Source organism: Hippoglossus stenolepis, chromosome 21 (assembly GCF_022539355.2).
Source record: "Hippoglossus stenolepis isolate QCI-W04-F060 chromosome 21, HSTE1.2, whole genome shotgun sequence".
Taxonomy (NCBI): domain Eukaryota; kingdom Metazoa; phylum Chordata; class Actinopteri; order Pleuronectiformes; family Pleuronectidae; genus Hippoglossus; species Hippoglossus stenolepis.
Window position 1 is genome coordinate 18540731 of NC_061503.1, and position 24134 is coordinate 18564864.

A 24134-nucleotide genomic window follows, 5' to 3' on the forward strand; every position below is an offset into this window, starting at 1 on the left:
ATCTTTTCCATTAAATGTTTCTTTGAGATGATAATTCTTCCTAAAACCTTTATTTTCTCTCTCTGGGCCTTTTGACCTTCAGACAGGAAGCTGTTGTGATATTTCAATCATGGAAATCGTACAAAAATTAAAAAATTAAAAACGAAAATCTTCACTGCTCAGTAAATATATTTAATTCAGTCTCTTGATTCAAATCGTTCGATCAATGTGAAGTTTTTATAAACTGTGGAAGCTTCATTAGACATTTGAGTGTTTCTGTGGCCTTTCTGCTTCTTTTCAATATTATAAATTCACGTGTAAGAATAAGAAGAAGAATCTGGTTTTGCAGAGTTTTAAAAACAACAATTTTTCATTATTTGAACATCACGTATTGTTTAGTTGATTTTTTTCAGTCTGTGAACATAAAGAAACCTGAAGCTGTAAAACTTTCAAACCTGTAACTCAAAGAGAAAAGTCCTGAGATGAAACAGGAGCAAACATACTTTTAAAACATTAATTTACAACTTTGCAATAAATGAAATCAGGAGAAAGTTAAAATAAGTATTTAAAAAAAGAAAATGAAATTCTAAATAATGAATATACATTTTAAAAACAATTGCATTGAACTACAATTGTTTTTCCCAGATAAAAAAAAAAGTACATTTTATTGATCATCAGTGCAAATAAAGTTATTTTCGATACTTGACCTCAAATTCCACGGAGCTGAGAAGCAACAGGCCTTTCCTCATAACATGCTTCAGCTTAAATGAAATCTTATAATTAATTAGTCAAACCTTAATGTCTAATGTGTCCTAATAGTCAGTTAGAGTTTACTGACGTGATTGAAGCTCATATCAAAACCCAACAATCAGCGAGTTAAGTAGATTCTGGTGCTTTTCAGAGGAAACGTGCAGATCTGAATCACACACTGTGTTAAACTGTGTTAAATGAGGCTTGTGTGCTTTTATTTTGGCACAGACGGCAATATATTTCACATTTCTGAGCAAACACACACACACACACACACACACACACTGGTATAAAACATAAAAAAAGCCATAACTTGTTCTCTGCTGTGCTGCAGGTGATGCTGTGAGGTGGCGAGCGGAGCAAACTGCAGGAGTCCACATATAAAAGTCTGCGAACGTGACCCATTCATCATCGGCACAGTGAGTCTCTGTATCATCACAGTTTACGGCCTCTCTACCTCCGGCTCTCTTCACGTCCCGCTCCTGCAAAGTGGATTTAAAACGCGAAGCGGCGTCAGTCCGTGGCCCCCGCTCGTCGCTGGCCTCTGCTGTGCCGGGGGCCCCTGGCCTGAGAGAAGCCAGGCCTCCGGACCAGTGGGGCTCTGGAGATGACGAGCAGGCTCTGCAGGGCAGCGGGGGGGTGTACGGTGGAGACGCTGAGCCGGGTGTCGGAGACGGAGCTCCTCCTGCTCTCCTGCCACACGTCCAGAGATCTGCTGACTGACGGAGCGGAAACACAGAGAGCGAGAGACACAACGTGAAATCTCCTCTGGAAAGACCAAACAAGTCCAGTGGTTTTAATAATGTGTTTAATAAAGCTGCTCCGTGGAAACTCTGCAGAGATTCTCAAGATTACACAAATGTATCACAACTCTTCTATTATTAAAACAGGAGGAAACAATAATGAACTGAAATTAAAAGCGCAGACTAATTATCAAGGTCGTGTTATGTTCATCTTTGATGTGTTTTAATATTTCTCATGTTTCCTTGCACATTTTTAATTTAAATGAGTGAAGCTTTTATTCATAATTAAAAATGCTTTTTACTGGAGCTACATTTATTTTTTTTAGAATATAGTGGAGCATAAAAAAATTGCAAAGTTTATATATTTCGAATGAAAAAATAATGCAACGAACAGTCTGATCTAAAGACGTTTTGTAGTTCCCCCGCCTGAGGAGGTTTCTGCCTCCTCCCAGCGAGCAGAGTGTGGAGATGTGTTACCTGACCAGTGTATCCGCTGGGTGCTGATGGTGCTGATGGTGCTGATGGTGGTGGTGTTGATGGTGTTGATGGTGCTGATGGTGCTGGGAGCGTCTCCAGCTCTGTTGTGGCTCTCGAGCAGCGGACAGACGGACTGGTTCGGGCCGCTCTGCTCCGCCGGGGGCCTGAGCACACGCTGCTGGGTCAGGGTTAATTCCATCAGAGACATCCAGACACAATTATTCATATCCATGGAGCTGCTTTGAATTAACTGTGATACATTCATATTTACATTTACAATTTAAAACCAACAATTTGACGTTTGAAAAAAATTCTATTGCTCATAATCTCAGATGTAAAGCTCAAATAATATCCGGTGTAAATGAGCAGGCGACCGACGTTTAATTAGTCGAAAGAAAATTATTCCGCAAGTGTTTAATGGTTCAAGTAATTTTTTATATTAGATTATATATATATTTTGTCAGATTAATAATATATAAATACAAATGTAAATGGGAATTTTGTTCAAATGTTTGAACACATTATGCAAATTGCTTGAAAAGCTGATTAATCCAAAATGGAAATAATCGTCAGCTGCAGCTTCATGTGTGAAAATGATTAAAATAATTAAAATGAACAAAAACTAATAGAAATCTTTATTTCTTCTTTTTATAAAAATAAGTTAAAGTCACCATAACGTGATGTTTTTCAAGTACGACTGGATTTCTGTGATATTTCTGTGTTTTCTTTAAATAAACCTGATCTGAAATATTAGCGTCACTAAAATGAGTTTATGTTTTTATTGCTGTTTGTCAGCTGGATTATTCAAAAACTACAAAACTCATTTCCATGAAACTCTGTGGCGAGGGGGGGGGGGGCGTGACCTGAGAAAGAACTCATTGGGCGGATCCAGTTTATTTAAAAAGCTGAGATGGAGCATTAGCCTTGGTGGAGTTAAGCACCTCTAGTTTAGATTGGATTGGCGTCCCTGGTCGTGTACCTGCCGTGTGGTCTGAGGCCCGGGCGGCGGCGGCGGCGGCGGCTGCTGCTGCCTTTGGGGAAACTGCATCACAGGGTCAAACTGAAATGAACAAAACCAACAGAAACAGTTAAGAGAATGAAGAGACAGTGAGAAATCAGGTTGTAAAGTCTTCCTGAGCCGTGTTCAGCTCGAACCTTGGTCTCCTGGCGTCTCGGCTGCTTCCTCTGCTGGGGGTCTCTCCCTGCCGGGCCCTGCAGCAGCTGCCGGATCTGCTCCACCACCCCCAGGTCCTGCAGTAGTTTCTTCCTCTGGAGAAGGGCCTCCACCCGCTGCTGCTCCTCCACCTCCGCCGCCTCCTCCTCCTCCTGCTTCTGCTTCTCCGCTCGGACGTGCGCAGCTTCAGGATCCTCCACCAGCCGGGATAGACGAGGCTGGATACAAACAAAGAGCCCTGTGATTCAATTTGTTTTTATGGCCTGACTCTATATGGAACCACGAGTATTAGGTTCCCAATATATTAGCAATTACTGTCACTGAATAACATCGATGACTGTGTTAGTTTTTCCTGGTGTTGACAACAAAGCATATTTGTAATAAAAGTTATCAGCAGCAATATTATTCTGGCTAATTTAAAACGTGGTTTCTACACATTAGCTCTGAGGATGGGGTCAGACAGAATATGAACCATCCGTCAGGGGGCAGGAGCGGTTTGCCTCCCTCTGGTGGTTCCATGTGGACACTGGCTCCTCACCGGCCGTGTGGGGGGGACTCGAGCTGGTGTCTGTCGCCGTCTGACCCGCTCCCCCGCCGTCTCCCCCTGCAGGTCTCTCCTCCGACCCCCCCTCTGCTCCCTCTCCTTCTCCTTCTCCTCCTTCAGACGCAGCTCCTGCAGTTGTTGCCTAAAAACACACAAATGCAAAATCAAGCAACTCTGATATGAAGTGACAGGAGTTTTAGATAAGTTGCCTCGAATCAAATCTAATCATTAATTTTTTCTTCTTTTATTTATTTACTCAACTCCATCTCTTTCATCTTTTATAGACACTATTCAAAACTGTTAATAAAAGGTTTTGGGTGTAGTTATAACAGCTGTTTAATAATGGACAAGATTTTCAAGAGTTACAACTTCTCTATATCTTCTATATATTCTGAAAATATAGTAATAAAATATGAAATAAAATGCCAGTTACTATATTTTCCTTTATCATGTGTTTATGCAGCAGCCGTCACTCGTAGGTGCTTGTAAGACGAGTTATTGTCACATTATTGTTGACAAATACATTAATAAACACTTGTATTTTCTTGCCTGTTTTATATTCTGCCAATAAAAGTGTTACTCAAAGGTAACACGTCATCATTAGAATGAATAAAGGTTTCAGTAAATAGTGGGTGTTGTATACATTCATAAATAGGTCGTGTTATTGTTGCATTGCTGAATAATTAATTAGCAAGTAGCCACATTCTATTCTTTATACTTTAGGCCAGTAAATCCCAAAGTAAGAATATCCCACCATCCTCAAAACCTTATTTTCTTAAAAGTAGTGGAAAGATATCAGTATTTCAAAAAGAAATGATCTTCTTAAAGAAGGTGCAGACAGAGTGAGTGGTAACGAGACCAGTTGTGTTGAGTGTGTTGAATGTGTGTTGCTGGTACCTGGAGCAGTCCTCTCTGGCCTGGGACGCGGCCGTCTTCTGAAAGAGGACGTTGCTGTGTTTGAAGTACTTGTCGTATTTCTCCGCTCCGTGTCGGGGGTAGATCCTCTTGAAGCCTCCCAGGTTGTCGGCCTCGTACTGCTCCATCTGCTCCACCGTGGCCGCCTGGCACTGCCGCAGCTCCTCCAGCCTGGTGGTACAACACACACACAGACACACACGTCACGCCACCCGCGAACACCCTGGAGGAACGTAGAAAGACGTCTGACAGGAGCGTACCTGGCCTCTCGGGTGTGGTTCTGCTCCAGCCGGTCCTTCACCCTGCGTCTCTCCTCCTTGGTGATCTTGCGGCGGTCGCAGGCGCCCAAGTTGATGAGAACCAGGGTGTCGTACAACAAGGCATCCTTCACCTCGCGGTCCAGCTGGGAGTCGGTGGTGAAACTCGGTGAGTGGTTCACCTGGACACACAGAAAAACGTCTGAATCAATAATCAATTTCCTGAGTCACACTTTTCCCCCTTAAACAAATATTTACTTTAAATTTGAGTTTTTAAAGAAACCAAACAGCTGAATCTGGAGGAAAATGTGAGTAAATGATGCACAAGACATTTGCAATATTTGATGTGGCCATAAAACACGGAGGTCTGCGTTTTAATATTCAACTCAACGTAAACACCATCAAGCCTCGATGGAGAGCTGGAATAAACCGATTCAGAATATATGTGTGATACCGTGTGAAATGAGTTTTACAAGGGAAACGAGGGGGGAAATGTTCAGGGATTAAAAAACCCACTTGAATGAATTTCCCATTCATACATTTCTGTTACTTTCATGCCGATGAGCAGGACAGTGAGGAGCTTGTGAGCAGCGATGACTGATCTGCCCAGTGTATTAAACCCAGGTCCCTCACCTCCAGCACCCAGGGTCGCAGGCGGTGGTCCAGCAGCACGTCGAAGCCCAGGATCTCGAAGCAGACGCTGCCGCTGGTGTGGTTGGGGAAGCAGGTCTGGTAGTTGTGCTTGAGGGTCGGCTGAGCGGAGATCAGCGTCTTTATGATCACGTCCTCGATGTCGCTCCACATCTTCTCCGTGTTGCAGCTGATGGACTCCAGGTACTTGTTCAGCGTGGACAGTTTTCTACGAGAGAAAACAATACAAAAAATAAAACAGAACTTACTTTAGCAACAGTAAAGAAATGTGAGATTTTTTACACAATCAACATCAACTTCGGGACATTTATACCGTTTGCTGCCAGTGTCCTCGTCACGGACAAACCTCTCACTGTTCTTGTTGATTGAGTAGTTGGTGAGATGCATGCACACGTCATCCTTAGTCACAAAGACAAGGTCAGAACAGTACACAGCATCACACACACACACAAATATATATATATGTGTTAGTACTTTACGATTATGATTGGATATTCTTTAACGGTTCCTACCACGTTGCCGTGCTTGGGCTCGTTGTAGTGTGTGGTGCAGAAGCGAGCCAGTCCCTCCTTGAACATGAACACGCTGAACGGGTCACACGACGTCACCAGCACGTAAATACGCAAGTCGAACTTGAACCCGTCAATAATGAAAGGCTGAGGAACACAAAAGACAACACGTCAGGATATCAGTCTGTGTTGCAGGTGCTGCTCCACGTGCTGCCGGACGGACCCTCACCCTGGAGATGTACACCTGGCAGATCATGTGTTCTCCAGCTGGAATGTCTTTACTCGACTTGGTGATGAAGATGCCTTTGCCCTGGCAACCGGCGTCTGGCTTACAGATATACGTCCTGTGTTTTTTGGCCCTGGTGTACGCTTGGAACTCGCTGTAACTGCAAAGTGCAACCGGAGGAGGAGTTAGTGAACAGGGGAGACGCCGGGGAAGAGCAGAATGACACGAGGACGGAGCACACTGACTCTGCGGGAAGGCACCACGTCCGGGGGAAGATGCCGTAGTCTTTGGGGAAGAGCTTGAGCATGTGGTTCATGTTTCTTGCCAGTAAATCTTTGCGGCAGATCTCATTCATCCCTGGGAAATGGTTTATTTTCTGCGAAGACAAACAAAGCAGGCGATGGGGTTTACATGGGAAATATTCTATGAGCGTATGAGGACTGTGCTGCATATTTTTATTAGGAGGAAGTGGGTATAACAAAATAAACCCATCTCCTTTATTCATAGTTAGAAGAACAGAAGAGACGATTGGAGGACATTGGTATTAACTTGCTGAATAGTAACCGCACTGAAAAACCCAATTAAACTACAAACTGTTTGCTTGAAGATCTTTTCCAAACGTGAATCTCTACATAAACATCCTTCTTCTTTTATTTCATGGGTAAACATATTGAGGATAATTAAAAAGACATGTGGAGACGTTACAAAATGAAAGAGCAGTGCGACTAGTCTCCCGTGATCCATCTCCAGGTAAAGAAATTGAATTACCAGACGATTATTTTACAGCGTTGGGTCCAGTTCAATTAGCCTTTTGTGATGATGGCGGTAATGTGACTGCGGCTGAGAGTGAATTCAATCGTGTACCTGGTAACACTTCATGTCCTTAACGCGGAGTAGAGTCACGGAGAAGTCCGTCCAAAACAGCGTCCAGTCCTCGCCCTCCGCCACCTCCTTGAGGCCGAACCTGCAGGCAGCTCGTCGCACTGAGACAGACGTCGAGAGGTTTTCTTTAGAAGCTCCCAACGCTTTAACAGACATTTATCTTAATTCAGTCCTTGTTGTCCCATACATACCACTTTCATACTTGCAGTTGGTGAGGCTGATCCACAGTCATCTGGAAGAGAAGAGAGACAAAAAGAAGGACAGACATCTGCTTTGCTGCGAGGTCCTACAGACGCCTCATTACACTCATCTTCCCTTTCCCCCCCAAATGATGAGGACAAATGAGGAAACAAAATCTTAAGAGCCTCGAGGACAAGTTATAAAATGGTAGCTGTCAGGGTGCCCAGCTGTTAATGGGAAATAACTGTAGAAGCACAAATGGAGGAGAACCAGCAGTAAAGTACCTCTTCTTGCCTTTCCTCCTCTTCTTGATGACAGGCGGCCTGATGGGGGTGCAGGCTTCACTCTGGCTCTCGCCCTCCTCTCCTCGCAGCTCACATTTAAGCACATCGCCGTATTTGTCCGGGCTGACCACAGGTAGACCCATCCTGCATGAGTCACAGACAGAGGCCCGGTTAGGGGGGGGGTGCAACAGGGAAGGGAAGGCAGGGAATCTCCTGGGGCCGGGCGCTAACCCTGAACCGGCTGTAAGAGGTGTTTCATTAGTTTGATATATTGGGATTATTGTTGTTATTTTTTGCATTTATATATTTTTAGACACTAGACAATGGGTTTCTTTAATTGCCGGAGTACAACGCAACTAGGACTGGTGCCTCGGTGGCTTTTGGGTAAGTTTACATTAAACATTACATTAAAGTAAAATTCCCTTGGAACATGAAAGGAAAAAAACCTTCCTTTGGAACAAAGAACCTTGGAACAAGAACATTTATATTTATTTACGCAATATAAAGCACAGCCGAGCCAAACAGGAGCGCACCGTACTAAACGGAAACACAACGCACAGCGACTGGAAGACGGCCCAACGATTGGATTTGACGGTCATGTGTCAGTGCGCAGCTTTGTGCTTTGGTGGCGTTAATTGTGTCGGCAGCGTTTGTCGTATTTGCGCTGAAGGTCTGAGTTGCTGCTGCTGTGTTCGGTCGTGGGCCTCCAGACGCCACGGAGGGATCGTGATTGTTTGATCCTGCTTTGATATCTAAAAAAAAGATGCAAGGGCTCATGGGATCAAAGGATAATATTACGGATGCTCTTATTTTGAAAAGGCTAATGCTCCAACCACCAGCAATCTCAATCCTACTGTCGCTGTCTTCCATTCCTGTGTCTGGATTGGATAAGGATGACTTCATAGAGTTGCCTGATGTTTTCACCCTAAAGTGCCGGCCTGTGACAAAGCTGAATGTTCCCATGCAAGGAGATGTTGATCAATGGCCATATCCGAGGGGTATTGAACTCCATGAAATTGACTCTGACATTGACTCGCTCATTGGAACAAACGCATCAAAGGTGATGGAACCGTGGGAGCTGGTTGATATCCAGAGAGGCGGACCCTATAAGGTGACGTGGGATGGGTTCTTAATGGTCCACGTCGAGGTGGAAACAACAGCAGGAAACAAACTGCCGGTTCAGCTGTAAGTACCAATCGAATATCCATTGCAAACATTGGGGAAATGTTGGTTTAACAATATAACCGTGAATTCAGCGAGAGGTCATCAGAGGAACAGGCTGAAATGTCAAGAGAGGACATTAAGTTTAGTGCTGAAAGACGGCCGTTACTCCCTTCACCTACCTTTCAGACATCAGAGAAGCAGCTGATGTGGAACAATGGAGATATACTGGTTCTAAGGAGAATCCAGCTGATGGAGCATCCAGGGGAACGAGAGTGGACGACTTCCGGACAAACAAAAGGTGGATTCATGGACCAGAGTTTCTCTCTAAGCCAGAGGACGAATGTCCTGAATCTGACTTGAGAGACCTGGCAGTCGACTTCATTGTCAAAGACACAGAACATCACCCGTAGGGGCCCCTTTCCCTTGGGCCTCCAAAGTCCCTTGGAACGCCCCTGCATACAGTACGAGCTCATTTGACTGTAAGCAAATGCAGAAAGGTTTCGATGACACCGTCGACAAAGAGCAAATGATGCCGTTCCGTTTTCCGACACTCACAGCTCTCTTTTAATGGGCTGCGCTGCTCAGCCTCACAATGAAACTCCATCACACAGAACGAAGTACATGCTGTAAGTGTGGAATCATGTTTCCGTTTCCATTTCTCTCATCAGGTGAGTGCTCCGGCTGTCAGCGCACTGCTCACTCACCGGCAGCCAAGAGTTATTGTCGCAGGACGGATGCAAATGATACCGCAACAATATCGCAGGGATTTAATCCACACATCTACAGTTTGATGCGTTTTACTTACGTTCTATTCCATTCATAAAATAAAAAAGTGGAGTCAGTGAGGTAAACAAATATCTGAATGAGACTGTAGCTTTGGAAAACTACTGTCAATTAACATCACAATGTTTTTTTAAGATCTACTTCATTACTTTTTTAACTTTTTCTCACCAGCCGCAGTCTTTATATCTTTTTACTTTGTGCATCAAAAGGAATTCTGCAGTCACGCTGACGGCTTCTTCACACAAAGACGAGAATATCAAATATCTTTAGGGTATTTTCTCATAAACTGAAATGCTTGACAAACTAAAGATTTTAAAGGTTAAAGGCAGTGGTATGAGTCATAAACCTCCTCCATGTTAGCAGATGGGACATTGGCCAAGCTGAGATGTACACTGTGAATACATTTTTCTCAAAAATGGTTTCTGTCATCTGAGGTATTTCTCATCACACTGTTTGTTCAAGTGTCCATGTGTCTGATGAGTTTGGTTTTAAATATCCAACATCATTATTGACAGCTGAGACTGACTCACGATTGGTCAAGCATGTGTATTGGCCACACCCTCGCTACGGTGGCTCCACCCCTCGATCTCTACTCTAATGACGTCCTCTTCGCAAGATGGCAGCGTTGTTTTGGCTTCATTTCAGGATAGTGGGAGGAAGTAGAGACGCATCGTCCATTTACTCACAGTCTGTGGTTCAAGGGACTCATGATGTGAATCACTGCATCAAACATCCAAAAGTTGTTGAGATATTTCTCTCTGAAGCAGAAATATGAAGCTCATGAAGGCACCGGAGGAAACGTCTGGGATCCCCACCGTTATTTGGATTCATGAGCGTCGGTGATAAATTACACAACATGTTTAACTGCTGTTGAGATTTTTCTGCCTGGATGAAAATGCTGCACAGGAGCAGCGAGGCGAGTTTAATTCCAGAAATGTCCCTGATTTGCAAACGTCCGTCTGCACTCGGACTTGAACACAGCGGCGACCACTCGTCTCAGCTGTTCGCCGCTGCCTCCTATCTGGTGTCTTGTGAGGTGAAGGTGAGGTCAAGTTGAGTCCTGGTAATGATCGTGACAGACTACTGGTGAAGGAGGTGGGGGGGCATTAAGGAGGGACATCCCAGCAACTCTGTGGGAGGCTACGGTGCTAGGTAACGGTATTCTGATCCAATGATCTGGATAATCCTGCCCCTGGACCGTGAGCTTTACGTTGGGCTGAGACGCCCCACTGATCTCAGCCCGGATACGGTTACAGCCCCGGGAAGGATTTCTCCAACTCCTCCATCACCGTGCATCAACAACAGGTTTGTATTATCTGTCCTCCGCAAACAATGACATGATTCAATGTCACTGTAGAGGTTGAATTCTTTAAAGTTGCTTTGGATAAACCTTTAAATTCTACATAAAACATCGACAATATCATCAAAATCACCGTCAGATAATATTATTTGAATGAACTGATCACTTGACCACTAAGCTTCTGTCTTTGTTGAATCTGTCTGAGCGGCAGACTGAACTTTGTGGCCTTTGAAGAGGCTGCTGAGTTAAATCTAATATTTACTTTGCCTTTATTGATATAAATGGAAGCACAAAATATATCGTAAACATGTCTGAGTGTAATTAAACAGGTTCAGCACAGAGTCCAGCCTCCAAAAGCATCAGAAAATTGAATTAACACTTGTGTAAAACAACAACCCCCCACTGTGACCTTTTACGAAGGCAGGATTTATTGCAGGAGTGTTGTATTAATTAGACAGCGTTAGTTCCAGCAGCTAAAGTGTTTCCTGTCAAGTCTCAGTGGCCTTATTTGAGAAATGACTGTTCCTCACCTGCATCGTTGGGCCTACATCTGTGAGGACGGAGGTGATGGTGGCTGCCCCTCGTCCGTCTGGCTCTCGCTACAGGAATCTTGGTTTTAAGAGCCCGTTAAGATGCTGTCACTCTCCTCGTTAGACAAACCACACAGCCACGTCTCAAGCACCTGCACCATCTGCCCCACACACACACACACACACACACAGACACACACAGTAGATCAGTATGACCACGAGGATGGTTCAGTTCAGATTGACTTACACACTCAAGCAACGAGCCCGCCGGTGGATCTGGTGACCAATTAGAAGCGGCGGGGACACACACCCGATCCCTCTCGACATGATGGAGAGAGAATGAGCAGGAGACCTCAGCGGGGAGCGGGCGGAGAGGGATAATCCCTGATATTTGTTCCCTGAAATAAGAGAAGTGCTTTTCAACCACTCGTGTTGTTAAATTGAAATCTGTGCTGAAAGGTGTTGCAGGCTGGACATCGGTCCTCTGGGCCAAGATGACGTGAAGCACCTTCAGCTGAAGCTCCCAATGAAGACATTAGAAGTAGGGCAGAAAGGCAAACTAGGTCAAACAGTTGGTGAAGATGAACAGAGATTAATGAACCAATCAGCATTAATTAAGCATTAGCTGACATCCTACACTCTTATCAACCTTTACTCCTCGTGCTTTAACGATCACACGCTTCCAGCACGTCACCTCAAGCCGGTGTTGTGCTTCTGCAGGTATTTAATCTGCGTGTGGCAGAGAGCGAGTGACACACCGGCTACAGGAGCTCTCTCACGATAACAGTGAGGGGAAATTATAATTTAATGTGACAGCGGTGTCATTTTATGGCCTGATATTAAATAAGGGGTAGGGAAGTTGTTTGATTAAAATAAAGAAAAGCTCAGGTTATTAAATAAGCAAGGCAGTGTTGTGAAGGGGATATGGAAATGGTTTTGGGGATATGGAAATGTCCTTCTCTCTGAGATATGAAACTGTGAAGCTGCAGGTTTATGATATTACTGTCGACTGTACAAAAAGTAGATTAATACCATATGAACACAGTACAATGACATCTTGTACCACGACTGGCCACAGAGTAAAAACCAGTAAAACCTCGTGAAAGTTAAGTATGTGACCATAATAAAACTCTAAAAGCTCTCGGACTCTCAAGAGTCACAAAATAAAGCACAACGCAAATCATGCAAATCATAAGAAATGTTACTTCAGTCAAACAGACGCAGAGAAGCTAATCATGCAGTGTGAATCCATTTCAGAAGAATTTACTGTATATTATATATTATATTAGGGCTGCAATTAATATACATTATGTCCATTATCGATTCATCTGCTGCTAATTAGCCCCCCCCCCCAGGTCCCTTTCGCCAGAGGCCCCCTGAATCCCCTGAAACGCCTCTGCAGAAGTTGGCTACAGTCCTTGTGTAAAGACTTTAGCTTGTTTAGCTAACAACCAAAGAGAAAAACAACATTAAAAACAAATAAATAAAAACGTACATTTGCACCGAATTCGTTAATTCATAAAAGTAAATGTGTTTCTTCTTCTGACGTCACACAGTCTGAACGTTTAATTTAGTGCGTAACTTTAAAAGACTTGACGCTAAAGCTAACTCGGGCCTATAGAAACTATAGGCGGTGTGTGCTGTTGCCATGGTAACGGGATGCTAACTTCCTCCCTCCCGGCGAAGAGCGCGAGCTTCAAGAGCCGACAACTTTTAAACGGATAAAAACGGAAATACCGGAAGTTACCGTCAGCAGAGCACGTGTCCCGGTGCTCCCAGTGCTCCCAGTGCTCCCGGTCAGAGGCCCTGGCGGAGCAGGCGTGCGTGACGTCTCCCGGTTTGAGGAGCTGCGGAGAAACTCGTGTCAACAAGAAGTCACTTCCTCACAGGCCCGAGCGTCCTTCAGCCAATCAGACGCAGCGGGAGGGAGCCTGCTCGTCTCTGATTGGTTGTTTGCTCAGCGATGAGAACTGGTTCACAGGTGAGTGATAGAATCTGTCGAGGGAATAAAAACTAATAATATAAGTGGAAAATACAACATCTTCATGATTTTACTAATCACACATTAGTTAAAAATGTCTCCACCAGAGAACTATATCAAAAACTATGTGTCAAGATCTAACTTCTTTACTTTTTATGCGTTTTTAAAAAACTTCTTTACTTGTTTCTTTGTGTCTAATAATCAACACAATAATAAAAAACCTAGGTTAATGTGTTAATTCACAGCAGAACTACCTGCAACCAGTGATTTCTTTAATCATCAATATGGATGATTGATTGATTGATTGATTGATTGATTGATTGATTGAATATTGAAACATATCTGTCAGTGCAGCCTGAGCTAAACTATTCAAACTGCTTGTTCAGGAATACAAACATGTTGATTAAATAATAATAAACAACCTAATCAGTTCATAAATGATCAGAATTGCTGCCAATTAATATTCCACCAACTGACCAATCCTCCTCCACGTGGGGATAATGAAACTGGGGCCCAGCCGAGTTACAGAGGTTTCACTTTCTGTGCTATACAGGAGTTTGGTTCCCTCTTGTGGTCGTTAGGGTTCAGGAGGGTGGCATGCTTTCATACTGGACTACATTTCCCACAATGCAGCATATCCTGATGCCTTTACAGAGAAACGGAAACAAGGAGACCATTTGGACATTTTCCTCTTTTGGTTTTTGATTTAAAATTAATAACTTAATCTTCCAGGTAGAGTACAAAATGAATAGTTTTATTTTGTTGTTGTTGATTTTATTGTACAGTTGAGATATTATTTGGAAATGTAAAAACTAAAACATGCGTAACAACATTACAACAATAATAATAATACCAACATAAATAAATAAATAAAACACTGGGGGCAAAAGTGGGATAATAAAACATGTTAAAACAAGAAATAAATCATCGCATTGTCAATACAATAATGTAGAAAGTAAATCAAACAAAAAAAATCAAGCACATTTGGAAAAACAAAATTATATAATAGTTTTCTGTGGAGCCTTGTGGAGTCGTGTCGTACTCTGGAGGTTTAAATATCCGAGCAGCACCTGAAGGCAGCGCAGTTGCAGGCCAGCGCTCCCTCCTGAAGCTTCAGCTCCGACAAGTGACAACTAATAAAGTAAGTTTAATATCTGGATCTTCACATCACATCATCGCGGAGGGTTTATTCAACACACACTCAGAACAACACGTGGTATTGTCGTGGATCCGAATAAACCACGGGAAGGTCCCGGGTGCGGTCTTTTGTTTTTCTGATTTACTTTCTGTTTCTGTTTTCTTTCCACAAACTGACCTTTTAAAAGTCAATAAAACAGATTGAAGCTCATTCTCATGTGACTACAGCTGCTTTAATACAGAGACTCCGCTGGTTTAGTTGTGGGGAAGTATTTGTTTGAGGTGAATTGTGTGTTTATATTTGTTAAAGTTAAATTCTACTGCGCAACAAGGAGGCTAGTGAAGCGGTTTTTGACCCAGCTGATGTCCTCAGGTCCTCAGGTGTCTTTCTGAGTCTGTCCAGCATGGAGGGACCTTCAGGGGCCGCAGCAGCTCAACCCCTGGCCCGCAGCTTCTCCCAGGTGGTGTTCAACAACATCCCCCAGTCATACCCCCCCTCCACCTCCCTCACCTGCCACTACACTGCCTCCTTCCAGCCTCACCCCAGGGACTGGGTGGGCATCTTCAAGGTGAGTCATGTTGGAGTCACTCTCTGTCGCTCCTGGATTGAAAGTGTACCGGGGATTTTATCAGGAAATTGCCAAATAAATGTACAATAATAACAATAAATCATATTTAATAGCTCTGTTGCGAATAGAGTTACTGATGCAAATATAAAAGATTGTAAAACGCTGAAGGATGAGGTTCAATGTGGGAAAGTGTGCGATGATAAAACTGCTGAGTCACATGAAAAAGATGGAGAATCAGACTGAAAGTTGGTGGAAGGATCCGGAGGCTGATCCAGGAAGTTTCTTTCACGTTCTATAACCTCGTGAGAAAGAATGTTTTTCAACATTTTCACTGATATTATTCACAGAATAATTGGAGAATACTTTGTGGGACTGTTTTCTATGAGAGTTAGAAATAGTTTCAGTATTTTAATGTGACTGTTTTCTGGGTTTTTTATGTAGTAAAAGAAAAAAGAAAAAAAGACAATATTTTGGGAACTTGTGACAGAGTTTTTCACAATTTTCTGTCTTTATACAAACAAACAAATCTAGAAATTTGTCTAAAAAATGCAGCTATAGTTGTTTTAAAGGTTGTATCTTATCCAACCAGGGTTAATTCTGGCATTTTATTACATCTAAATATAAATAGTATCTCACTTGACTTATCCTCTACCACATGTGTGTTGAGCTCCAGTGTTTCTCCTGACGTTTCCTCTGCAGGTGGGATGGAACTCAGCTAAGGATTATCACACCTTCGTGTGGGTGGAGCCGTGTCTGGATGTGGTCGGACAAGAGTCGGTGACCAGGCAGACGCTTTTCAAGGGTGAGGAAGAGCTGGATGTTTGTGTTTGTACCGTTCACCCTGATCGTGTTGTGTGTAAACAGATTTAAATCTAAATCTGATCTGTCAACTGCCGTCAGGGTTTTAGTTTTCACATCAGCTGATCTGGGTTTCGTTACCTCCACTACAGCAGGATTACTCAGAACATCCTGGACAGATTTTATCGAAACTAGTTGGAAGGATGAGAAGAACTTATTGTGTGTGTTGATCCGGAGAAAGGAATTTATTTCAGATTTTCTCGAATACTGTGAGATAGGACATTTATGGATCTTGATGGAAAACCTCAGGTATATTTGTAGGACTGATATCTGTGTGTGCAGATCAAAATAAATCCAGATCTAGTGGATTTACACATGGTTTCATGAGGGGATTGTATTTAGGGCTGAGCTCTGCTGAGGGACACTCTTGTCCAGGTTCAGTTTCCCATCTCAATCCTCTCTGCTCTCATCCCGTCAGATTACTACCTGCCCAAGGACGAGATGGAGTTCTACCAGTTCTGCTACATCGACGTCACTGGTCAGGTGCGGGGGGCCAGCACTCCCTTCTGCTTCAAAAGCCCAGAGGAGCAGAGCTTGACCTCCAGACTGGATGATGACATCCTGGTTGTTACAACACAGGTATCAAACGCAAACAAAGAGATTTGGAGCAAAAGCGACTGACTCGGTTTTTCTTTATCTCTCGTTTAAGAGTTGGGACAATACATGACTGTGAGTATTTGTTTGTGTTCAAGATGCTGGTTAGAGATATTGTGATGCAGATACCGTAATCTGAAATGACTTTGATTCTTGCGAAAAGGTCGGCGACTATGTGAATCTATCCGATATGGTATCTAGTCGATATGCAAAGTCCAGGTATCGGTACGGGGAAGGTAGAAGTGCCTGTGCTAGTTCGACATCGAGTGGCAGGGTTGGGGCAGAAGAAAAACTGCTGATGAAAACCGATGTGTGTCTCTTCAAAGTAAACAGAGCTTCATATTGACTTCATGTATTTTGTTGAGCACAGGAACAAGTGGATCAGAGCGTCCGCGAGAGAGATGAGCTGCAGAAAGAGTTGGATCAAATTCGGCAGGAAAACGAAACCCTGAAAAGCGCTTTAGAGAAGGAACGACAAGACGCTGCCGTCTTCAAAGTATATTTTATTACAAACCAAGTGTTTGTGTGGGAGTGAACATGTTTGCTTGTTGTGCAACAGTGAAGTAAAGATTGAACTTTGGTTTTTTGATGCGGTGTCATTGATTCGTGCAGGAGCAGAATGAAGAGAAAGAGAGCGAGAAGAGTCACCTGGTCAAAGAAATGGGTCAAATCAAGGAAGAAATGGGAAACTTAAAAAGCACCTTGCAGCAGAAACTTCAGGAAATAGACACTTTGAAGGTTTGTTTTCAGACCACGTGTGAAATTTAAACTCGGTGTATAATCGTCAGAGTGAAAACTTAACTGCAAAACAATGTCGCTACCAGGAGGAGCTGCTGGTCCAGACAACACAGCAACTGGAGCTGGAGCAGCACAGAGCGACCGAGCAGAAGGAACTGAGCCGAAGTTCTGACAGAGCAGCAGCTGAAAACGAGGTAAAGATCATTTCATCCCCTCGTTTCAGACTCCGATCTCAGTCTCCTCCTGTAAGTCTTCTTCTTTGTTATCTTTCATTTTCAGAAACACACTCAGGAGAAATACGATCGAGCCGTGCTGAAGATCAATCAGATGAAAGACGAGCACAAGGCTCTGAAGGGGACGATCGAGGCTCAAAGTCAGGACATCGCCAAGTGGGTGGAGTCTGCGCTTTAACCAATAACACAAAAATAAAAATGACACTTTTAGAAGTTAACACACAACGTTTTTTTAACGTGTTTTAGGCTGAATTGCAAACTCAGAGAAGGACAACGGGAGCTGTTCAAAACAGAAGACAGCATCCAGCTTCTACAGGTAAATCCAGTCCGCAGCTTTAAAAGATGAACGATGAAATTTATTTAATCCATCACGACTCAGAGTAAAGGGAGTATGGAGGGGGGCCCCAAGAGGTCAGGGGGCCCCTGTGTGTGAGGGGGCCCCAGGGGCAGAGCCTCTGTACAACGTGATGATTCATACTTATAGTTTGAAAGTCACAGAGCTCAATTAAACAAATAAAACAAACCTGTCCGGGGCGGAGACGATGATAAACGTGTGTTTTCACCTCCTGGCAGGTGGATCTCCAGAGCAGCGATACACAGAAGGATCGGCTCGACGCAGAGCTGCAGAGAGTCACACTCAACGTGGAGGAGTTGAAGAGAGAGAACCAGGAGCTTTGTCGGAGGCTGACTCAGCAGGGGACGCAGCAGGAGTCCCCAGATGATCTGGCCTCTACCGGAGGTCCTCTTCAGGCGCTCGTCAGCCAGCTGCAGGAGGCTCAGGTGAAGCTGGCCACCGAGAGGGATGAGACCAGAAACACCAAGAGACAAGTTGTGGCTCTGAACGAAGAACTGACGAACGTCAAGAGGCAGCTGGATAACGTGGTCATGGCTTGTGATGAGGATCGACGGAAGAGTAACAAATTTGAGGTAAGCGGACTAGATCTAGACTGAGGTTTAGCAAGTGGCCGAATGTATATGGACAAGAAGTTGTTTACTTTTGGTGCTGAGGAGGAACCGGACTGCTCCCCCACACCTTTGGGATGAGCTCCACAAAATGTCAGGGAAATCAGTTCAAACGTAGATAAAAACAAAACTTTCAGGAGTCCACGAACCTGTACAATAAGTCGTGGCCTCTACGCGTGTTGATATCGTAACTTGTTTTCCTGAATTACCTTTCAGCTGCAGCTCAGAGAGGCACTGGAGGCGGTGGCAGATAAAGACGGCCGCATAGAGGAGAACGAGCACATGATGCGGCTCGTGAAGCACGAGAACGAAGACCTCACCAGAGAAAACAACGTACACTCACACATTAACACTTTCTTCACACAGAAAATCTTCAGTGTCACCATGTGGGTTTTTTGTTATTTACGCTTGTTTTCTCAACTCTCTTATTCTGTCAGAATCTCAGGAGCAACATGGAGGGCCTGCGCTCAGCGTATGCCGACCTCAACGCTCCCACCAGCGACTCGTCACACGGGCAGCCGGACTCCACCTCTCCAGCTGGAAACACTTCCACCATCCCTGCACCTGATCCGACTGAGCACCCGTACGAGGTCATAGGTGAGTGACCGGCTCGGAAATGAACACCTTACAGTTCGGGCGGTTTTCAGAAACTAAAAGATAGAGAATCTAACTGTAAGAAAAACATACAGGGGTCCGTTCACTCACGTTCAGGGTTTCTGGTGTTTTTTTAGCTAAGGAGATTGTTGTGTTTTCACAAAGGAACAAAAAATAACAAAGGCAACACAATCGACGGGGAAATAAATTGTTGAATCAATAATGAAACTAATAATTAGTTGCAAACCAAGAATAAAACATGAACAAACAATAACTGTATTAATGATTTGGCGTTAACAGATTCTTCTCTCCTCACAGAGGACGTTGCAGAACCAGAGGAGGTGAGTCAAATCTCTTTTTCTCTGACACAATGTTGAGTGGAAACGTGCAGTTCTTCTTGCTCGTTTAAAAATCACAGAAACTGAAAAACAAACATTGGATTGAATTGCGGTTGAAGACGTGGGACAGCACTCCCTCGCTCACGCGGTGCCCCGAGCGACCCGGCTGTTGTTTACCGTTTATTTCCGACGTGGACTTTAAAACCTAATCTGCTCCCTATTTCGTTACGTCTCTATTTCTGTCCCCGGCAGTTGTTGATGTGTCGTCACTGCCACGAGAGCTTCCCTGGCATCACCCGAGGTGAACTGGAGCAGCACGAGGCGAGTCACCGAGTGTGTCCCTTCTGCACGGTGATCTGCGACCACATGGAGCAGTCCGTGTTCGAGGATCACGTCTACAGCCACGAGCTGTGAGATCTGCACCGCGGGCAAAACTGCGGCGGCATGGGAAATTATTTTACAAATCCTGTCGGTTTGGTGGTCATGTTTAAAATACTCTTTTCAGCTTTTAGTAATTTACTGCCAATTATTGTCACCTGTAAAACCGATGCTCTTTACGTTTTACACATGAAATAAGTAGTGAAGGGGAGAAAAGCCTGAGGAGCAGATGTAACCATTTATTTTTAGGTTCTGGAGAAGTTTCGTGAATTCAGAGAAAGTATTTAAAAGTCAAATTGCACAGTTCCTCTGGGACTCGAAGATCTGCTGCTTTAATTCTAATGATTCCTTCTTAAATCTGAAGTGTGAATTCCAGGAGTTTTACAGTTTACAGTTTCCTAAAGGAGTTGATTTGTCACAGTTCTCCGTTGGTCATCAAATCCATCACATCCACATTTATTTCGGTCAAATTTGATCTTTTAATTACTTGATTTAAAAAAGGTCTGAAGAGAAAACTGTTTATTTTCTTTTAAACTAAAGCTAATATGAAGCCATTAGAGTTTCTGTATAGACTAAAAATACAAAACCTGAAGAGCTTTGGAAAACAATGAGGTAAACATGAAAAAAGGTGAAGGGGCAAAAACATACTCAAGAAAATCATGTGATCTTAAAGAAGATGAAATATATTTATCACAATTATTCATTTCCAGTGAAGCTTTGCACTTAGTATCTCAGAATTCCTTTCTGTGATTAGTTCTATTGATTCAAATGTTTGTTTTAATCTTTATTTTGTTTTTTAATAAGCTTGACAGGATGAATTGTTGATGTTGTCGTTACAATCGAACCGGGGAGTTTGTGCCAACGACCATGAGCACATGTAAAATGGTCCAGTTGATAAAATAAAAATTTGGTTAAACTTGTGCAATAAAGCTGATGTTGTGTTTTCTGTCAAAGTAAAAGTTTCTATGTGCAAAATTCAACAGTTAAACACAGTTAAAAACCAAGAGGAGACGTTACACTGGATTTCAAATGCAGTGGAACAGAACTCAAGCTGATTTCAGTGACTCAGGAATAACCTCAGTGCACTTGTTGAGGAGGAGGGGGGGAACCTGAGGAGGAGAGTTTTCCCTCCTCGTGTCCAGAGACTCCTCTCGGAGGGAGTTCGCTGCCAGCTCCAGGGAACCAGCCAAGTCCGTCACATGACTCTTCACACCACCTTGTGTTTTCCAACGTGTCTGAAACTGTCACCAGCTCGAAGTCGGGGGTCCAGCCCAGCTCTTTCTTTATTATTCTTAAGGTGTCATCTGATTGGCCTCCTCTGGTGTGACGTCCCGGGATGTGAGCTCGGAGAAGAGAGCAGGAAACCAGTACTGCGACTCCCCGGCTGCCTGAGAGTCCACCCAGGCCAAACCTTCTTTCAGCAGGTGATCCTGGAAACACGGGAGCAGAGGTTTTTAAATCAGGGATCACACAGATGAAGGCTTTAAGACTTTAACATAAGGAATTATGGAAAAGATAAAATAACCTTGAATTATTTATCATGATATCTCATTTTTCAGTATTCCACAGCTGTATGTTACAGGTGTTTTCTCTGCTAACAACCATGAAAAGGTTTTACTCCATAAAATGCTTAAAGAAACACAAACATCTTCACTAATCCTCATTTAGATTTTTGCTTGGAAATTACATGAAACAATTAATCGATCCTCAGAATTGTCTATCAACAGATTAATCAACTAATTGTTTCATCACTTAATTCGCGCCACATTGTTGATGATGAAAATTTATTATACTATCACATAATTCATTCTCTCATTTGAGAAGCTGAAACCAGATTTTCTTTTTAAGAAACAAAGTTCAAGGTCTTTTTAAGAAGTCACCGTGCATCAAGGCAGAGGAAGTGAGAGACTGACGGATCGACACTTACCAGAACGTGACAAGCTCGCTCCTTCTCCCATTTGAGACCTTCCTTGATCTCACTCACTGTGACGAATCCCTTTTTCTACAAATGAACAAACAAACAAACACACGTCAGTATTTCCCACACAGGAAAAACCTAAACGAAACATTTGTCTGGACAGGGATGAAGATGGACTCGGGTCAAGAGAGCGAGACCAGGAGCTGCGTGTTACCTCGGCGAGCTGCAGAACCACAGTATGATCCATGTTGAGCTCTGCTGGAACTGACTGCACCAAGTAGGACCCACCGACAGGAATCATCCCAAAACCATTCCCCATCACCTTCAGTTTCTTTATCGCTCTCATCAAGTCGTCTCTGAGAAGCACAGATTCAATCATAGCAGTAAAAAATACAACTCATACCAAACACGTGGATATTTAATGACCTAAATATGGTGTGTAGATGAAGAAGGAAACCAGCCATTAACAGAATAAACAGTTTGAAATCTTCTAGGTGGAGAAAACTTGAGTAGCTTTACTTACTGGCTCACATCCTGAGCGTATTTACCTCTTCCCTTCAGTACTCTCTGATGGAGTTCATTCAAAGTAATGAGCCCTGGAAGGAAACACAGTATGAAGCTGCTGCAGTGATTTCATAACTTCATATTTACTGTACTGACAAGCTTTGAATATGGTCAAACTATCAGTGATGCAGTCAAATACAATCACAATCCCTCGGTTTTCCTTGACAGATTACAAACCTCCATTTCTGTGTTTCAGCGCCAGGCACACTTCAATAATCTGAACACCGAGCTCGTAGTAGAAGTCACCGACGCCGAGCATCTCCGACCAAAAACCTTTCCCAGCTGCGGAGTAAAAAGAAACGGGAATTATTCAGATCGACTTTAGAAGGTGTGACAGTAGAACATGTGATTTAAACCCACTTCTCCTCGGCTCGTTATCCATTTATTTGATTATACACTGAAGGATTCTTACAGGCCAGAGGGTCAACTCCGATGGTCGCACACATTTCCTGAAACTGAACCCTGAACTGGGAGCTCTTTCGAATTTCCTGCTTGTGTTTGCTGGCGAACTCCTCCAGGTTGGATTTGAACGTCTCCAGCTGTTTGGACATCTGGTGGAAAGAAACACAGATAAATTATAATAATCATTTCATGAACAATGCAGAACACAGTTACACATCAACAGAAACATTTACGCTCACTGGAAATACGTGGCAGCTTTAGATTTGTGACTTAGAGCCGGAGCAGTATAAAAAATATCTATAGATTCAAGTGTAAAGATGCATGTTTATTTTTTCACATCACTTAAGAACATTGTTATTTTCGATTTATGAATATTTACGCTGACAAGCTTTATAGAGTCAAGTTTAAGACTTTGCTGTTTTTCTCGACTTTACATTATAGAACATTTAATATGTTGTGTTCATGGACTGTTATGAACTGTCATAGACTAAACAGCTGATTCAATATTCAGCAGATTAATCAAGACTGAAAACAACAACAGATGCAAAAGTCGAAATAAACACGAAACCATGTTTTTATTTGGGGCAAATAAACATCTGTACTATTTGTTACCAGCAGTGAATAAACAGGTAAAACGTAGATATGAGTTCACTCTTAAATTAGCATGAAACAGAAACATATTCATATTTACAAGGGAACTGAATTCATGGATAATACAGTGAATTATATGGACTCTTGATTCCGTGTTCTCACCTGAACGATCTGATCTTCTGCCAGAACGTTTCCTCTTTCTTTGTATTTGGCCTGAACAGAAACAGACGATTAAACTTTCACACATGTTGTTGTTTTTAACGTTGATGTGAAAACACCCATGTTCACTAGCTTCACCTCCGCTAGCTTCTTCTTAGCCACAGCTCCGGCTCCGACTCCTCTGCGACGCATTTCCACACCAGCTCGATTTGAACTATAACAGTTAAATCTAAACTACCGGAGTGTTTGTCGCGGGACAATGACAATAACGTATTGTTACGTTAGTTTACGTTTTAGCTAAGCTAACTGTGGCTAACAGATACTAGCATTCCCTTTTCAAATGGCAGGAAGTAAACTACTTCCTCCTGATCAGTGAAGTCTAAATGTGTCTTATACCGCCCCCTGGCGTCAGGGCGAAAATTGCATATATATTTGTTTTATTTTATTTATATATTTTAATATGAATTAAATATTTAAAAAAATCCATATTTAGAAATTCTTTATTTTAAAATGTTACTTTAAAAAACAAAGCACTCAAAATTTAGTAGATTTAACTCCTGTGTACAGCACGTGTGGACCTGTGGACATGTACTGCAGCTTAAATTTAATAAGTCAACAACATGAAATCTATTTTGAAGAATATTTTCTTACTTTAAAATTGAGATATCTTTATTACAGGCAATGAAAAACCCCAGAGATAAACACACTTGTGCATTTCATTCACAAAATGGGCTTTAATGCAGTTTTATCAGCGGCAATACTCTAAATG

At 43.0% G+C, this 24134-nt stretch overlaps 3 protein-coding genes across 6 annotated transcripts; 1 reads left to right on the forward strand and 2 right to left on the reverse strand.

Moving 5' to 3' along the window:
• Positions 1-625: 625 nt before the first annotated feature.
• ttll6 (tubulin tyrosine ligase-like family, member 6) lies at positions 626-13228 on the reverse strand. The gene is given in 17 exon segments (XM_047338436.1): positions 626-1448; positions 1950-2127; positions 2908-3009; positions 3105-3341; positions 3662-3809; positions 4565-4753; positions 4843-5021; positions 5473-5698; positions 5804-5889; positions 6003-6146; positions 6229-6385; positions 6471-6601; positions 7090-7208; positions 7299-7339; positions 7572-7715; positions 11349-11509; positions 13096-13228. Coding segments are annotated over 15 exon segments (2286 nt in total). The 5' UTR covers position 7715; positions 11349-11509; positions 13096-13228; the 3' UTR covers positions 626-1242.
• A 1117-nt stretch (positions 13229-14345) lies between these two features.
• Positions 14346-20660, forward strand: calcoco2 (calcium binding and coiled-coil domain 2). Of its 4 annotated transcripts, none has more exons than XM_047338280.1 (14): positions 14346-14470; positions 14840-15035; positions 15735-15837; positions 16312-16472; positions 16858-16983; positions 17100-17225; positions 17312-17419; positions 17505-17614; positions 17705-17774; positions 18032-18385; positions 18638-18754; positions 18859-19018; positions 19316-19356; positions 19606-20660. In XM_047338280.1, exons 2-14 carry the CDS (start codon positions 14871-14873, stop codon positions 19765-19767), a joined length of 1803 nt encoding a protein of 600 aa, XP_047194236.1. In that variant the 5' UTR covers positions 14346-14470; positions 14840-14870; the 3' UTR covers positions 19768-20660. The 4 variants fall into 4 exon arrangements, with proteins under 4 accessions (XP_047194236.1, XP_047194238.1, XP_047194239.1 ...); XM_047338282.1 differs by having other exon boundaries at positions 19334-19356; XM_047338281.1 differs by lacking the exon at positions 14346-14470 and adding an exon at positions 14567-14585.
• On the reverse strand, positions 20394-23737 carry snf8 (SNF8 subunit of ESCRT-II). The gene is made up of 8 exons (XM_035145512.2): positions 23504-23737; positions 23369-23419; positions 22626-22764; positions 22391-22495; positions 22173-22245; positions 21864-22005; positions 21659-21733; positions 20394-21161 (listed from the first exon to the last, which is right to left on the reverse strand). Exons 1-8 carry the CDS (start codon positions 23555-23557, stop codon positions 21024-21026), a joined length of 777 nt encoding a protein of 258 aa, XP_035001403.1. The 5' UTR covers positions 23558-23737; the 3' UTR covers positions 20394-21023.
• Positions 23738-24134: the final 397 nt, after the last annotated feature.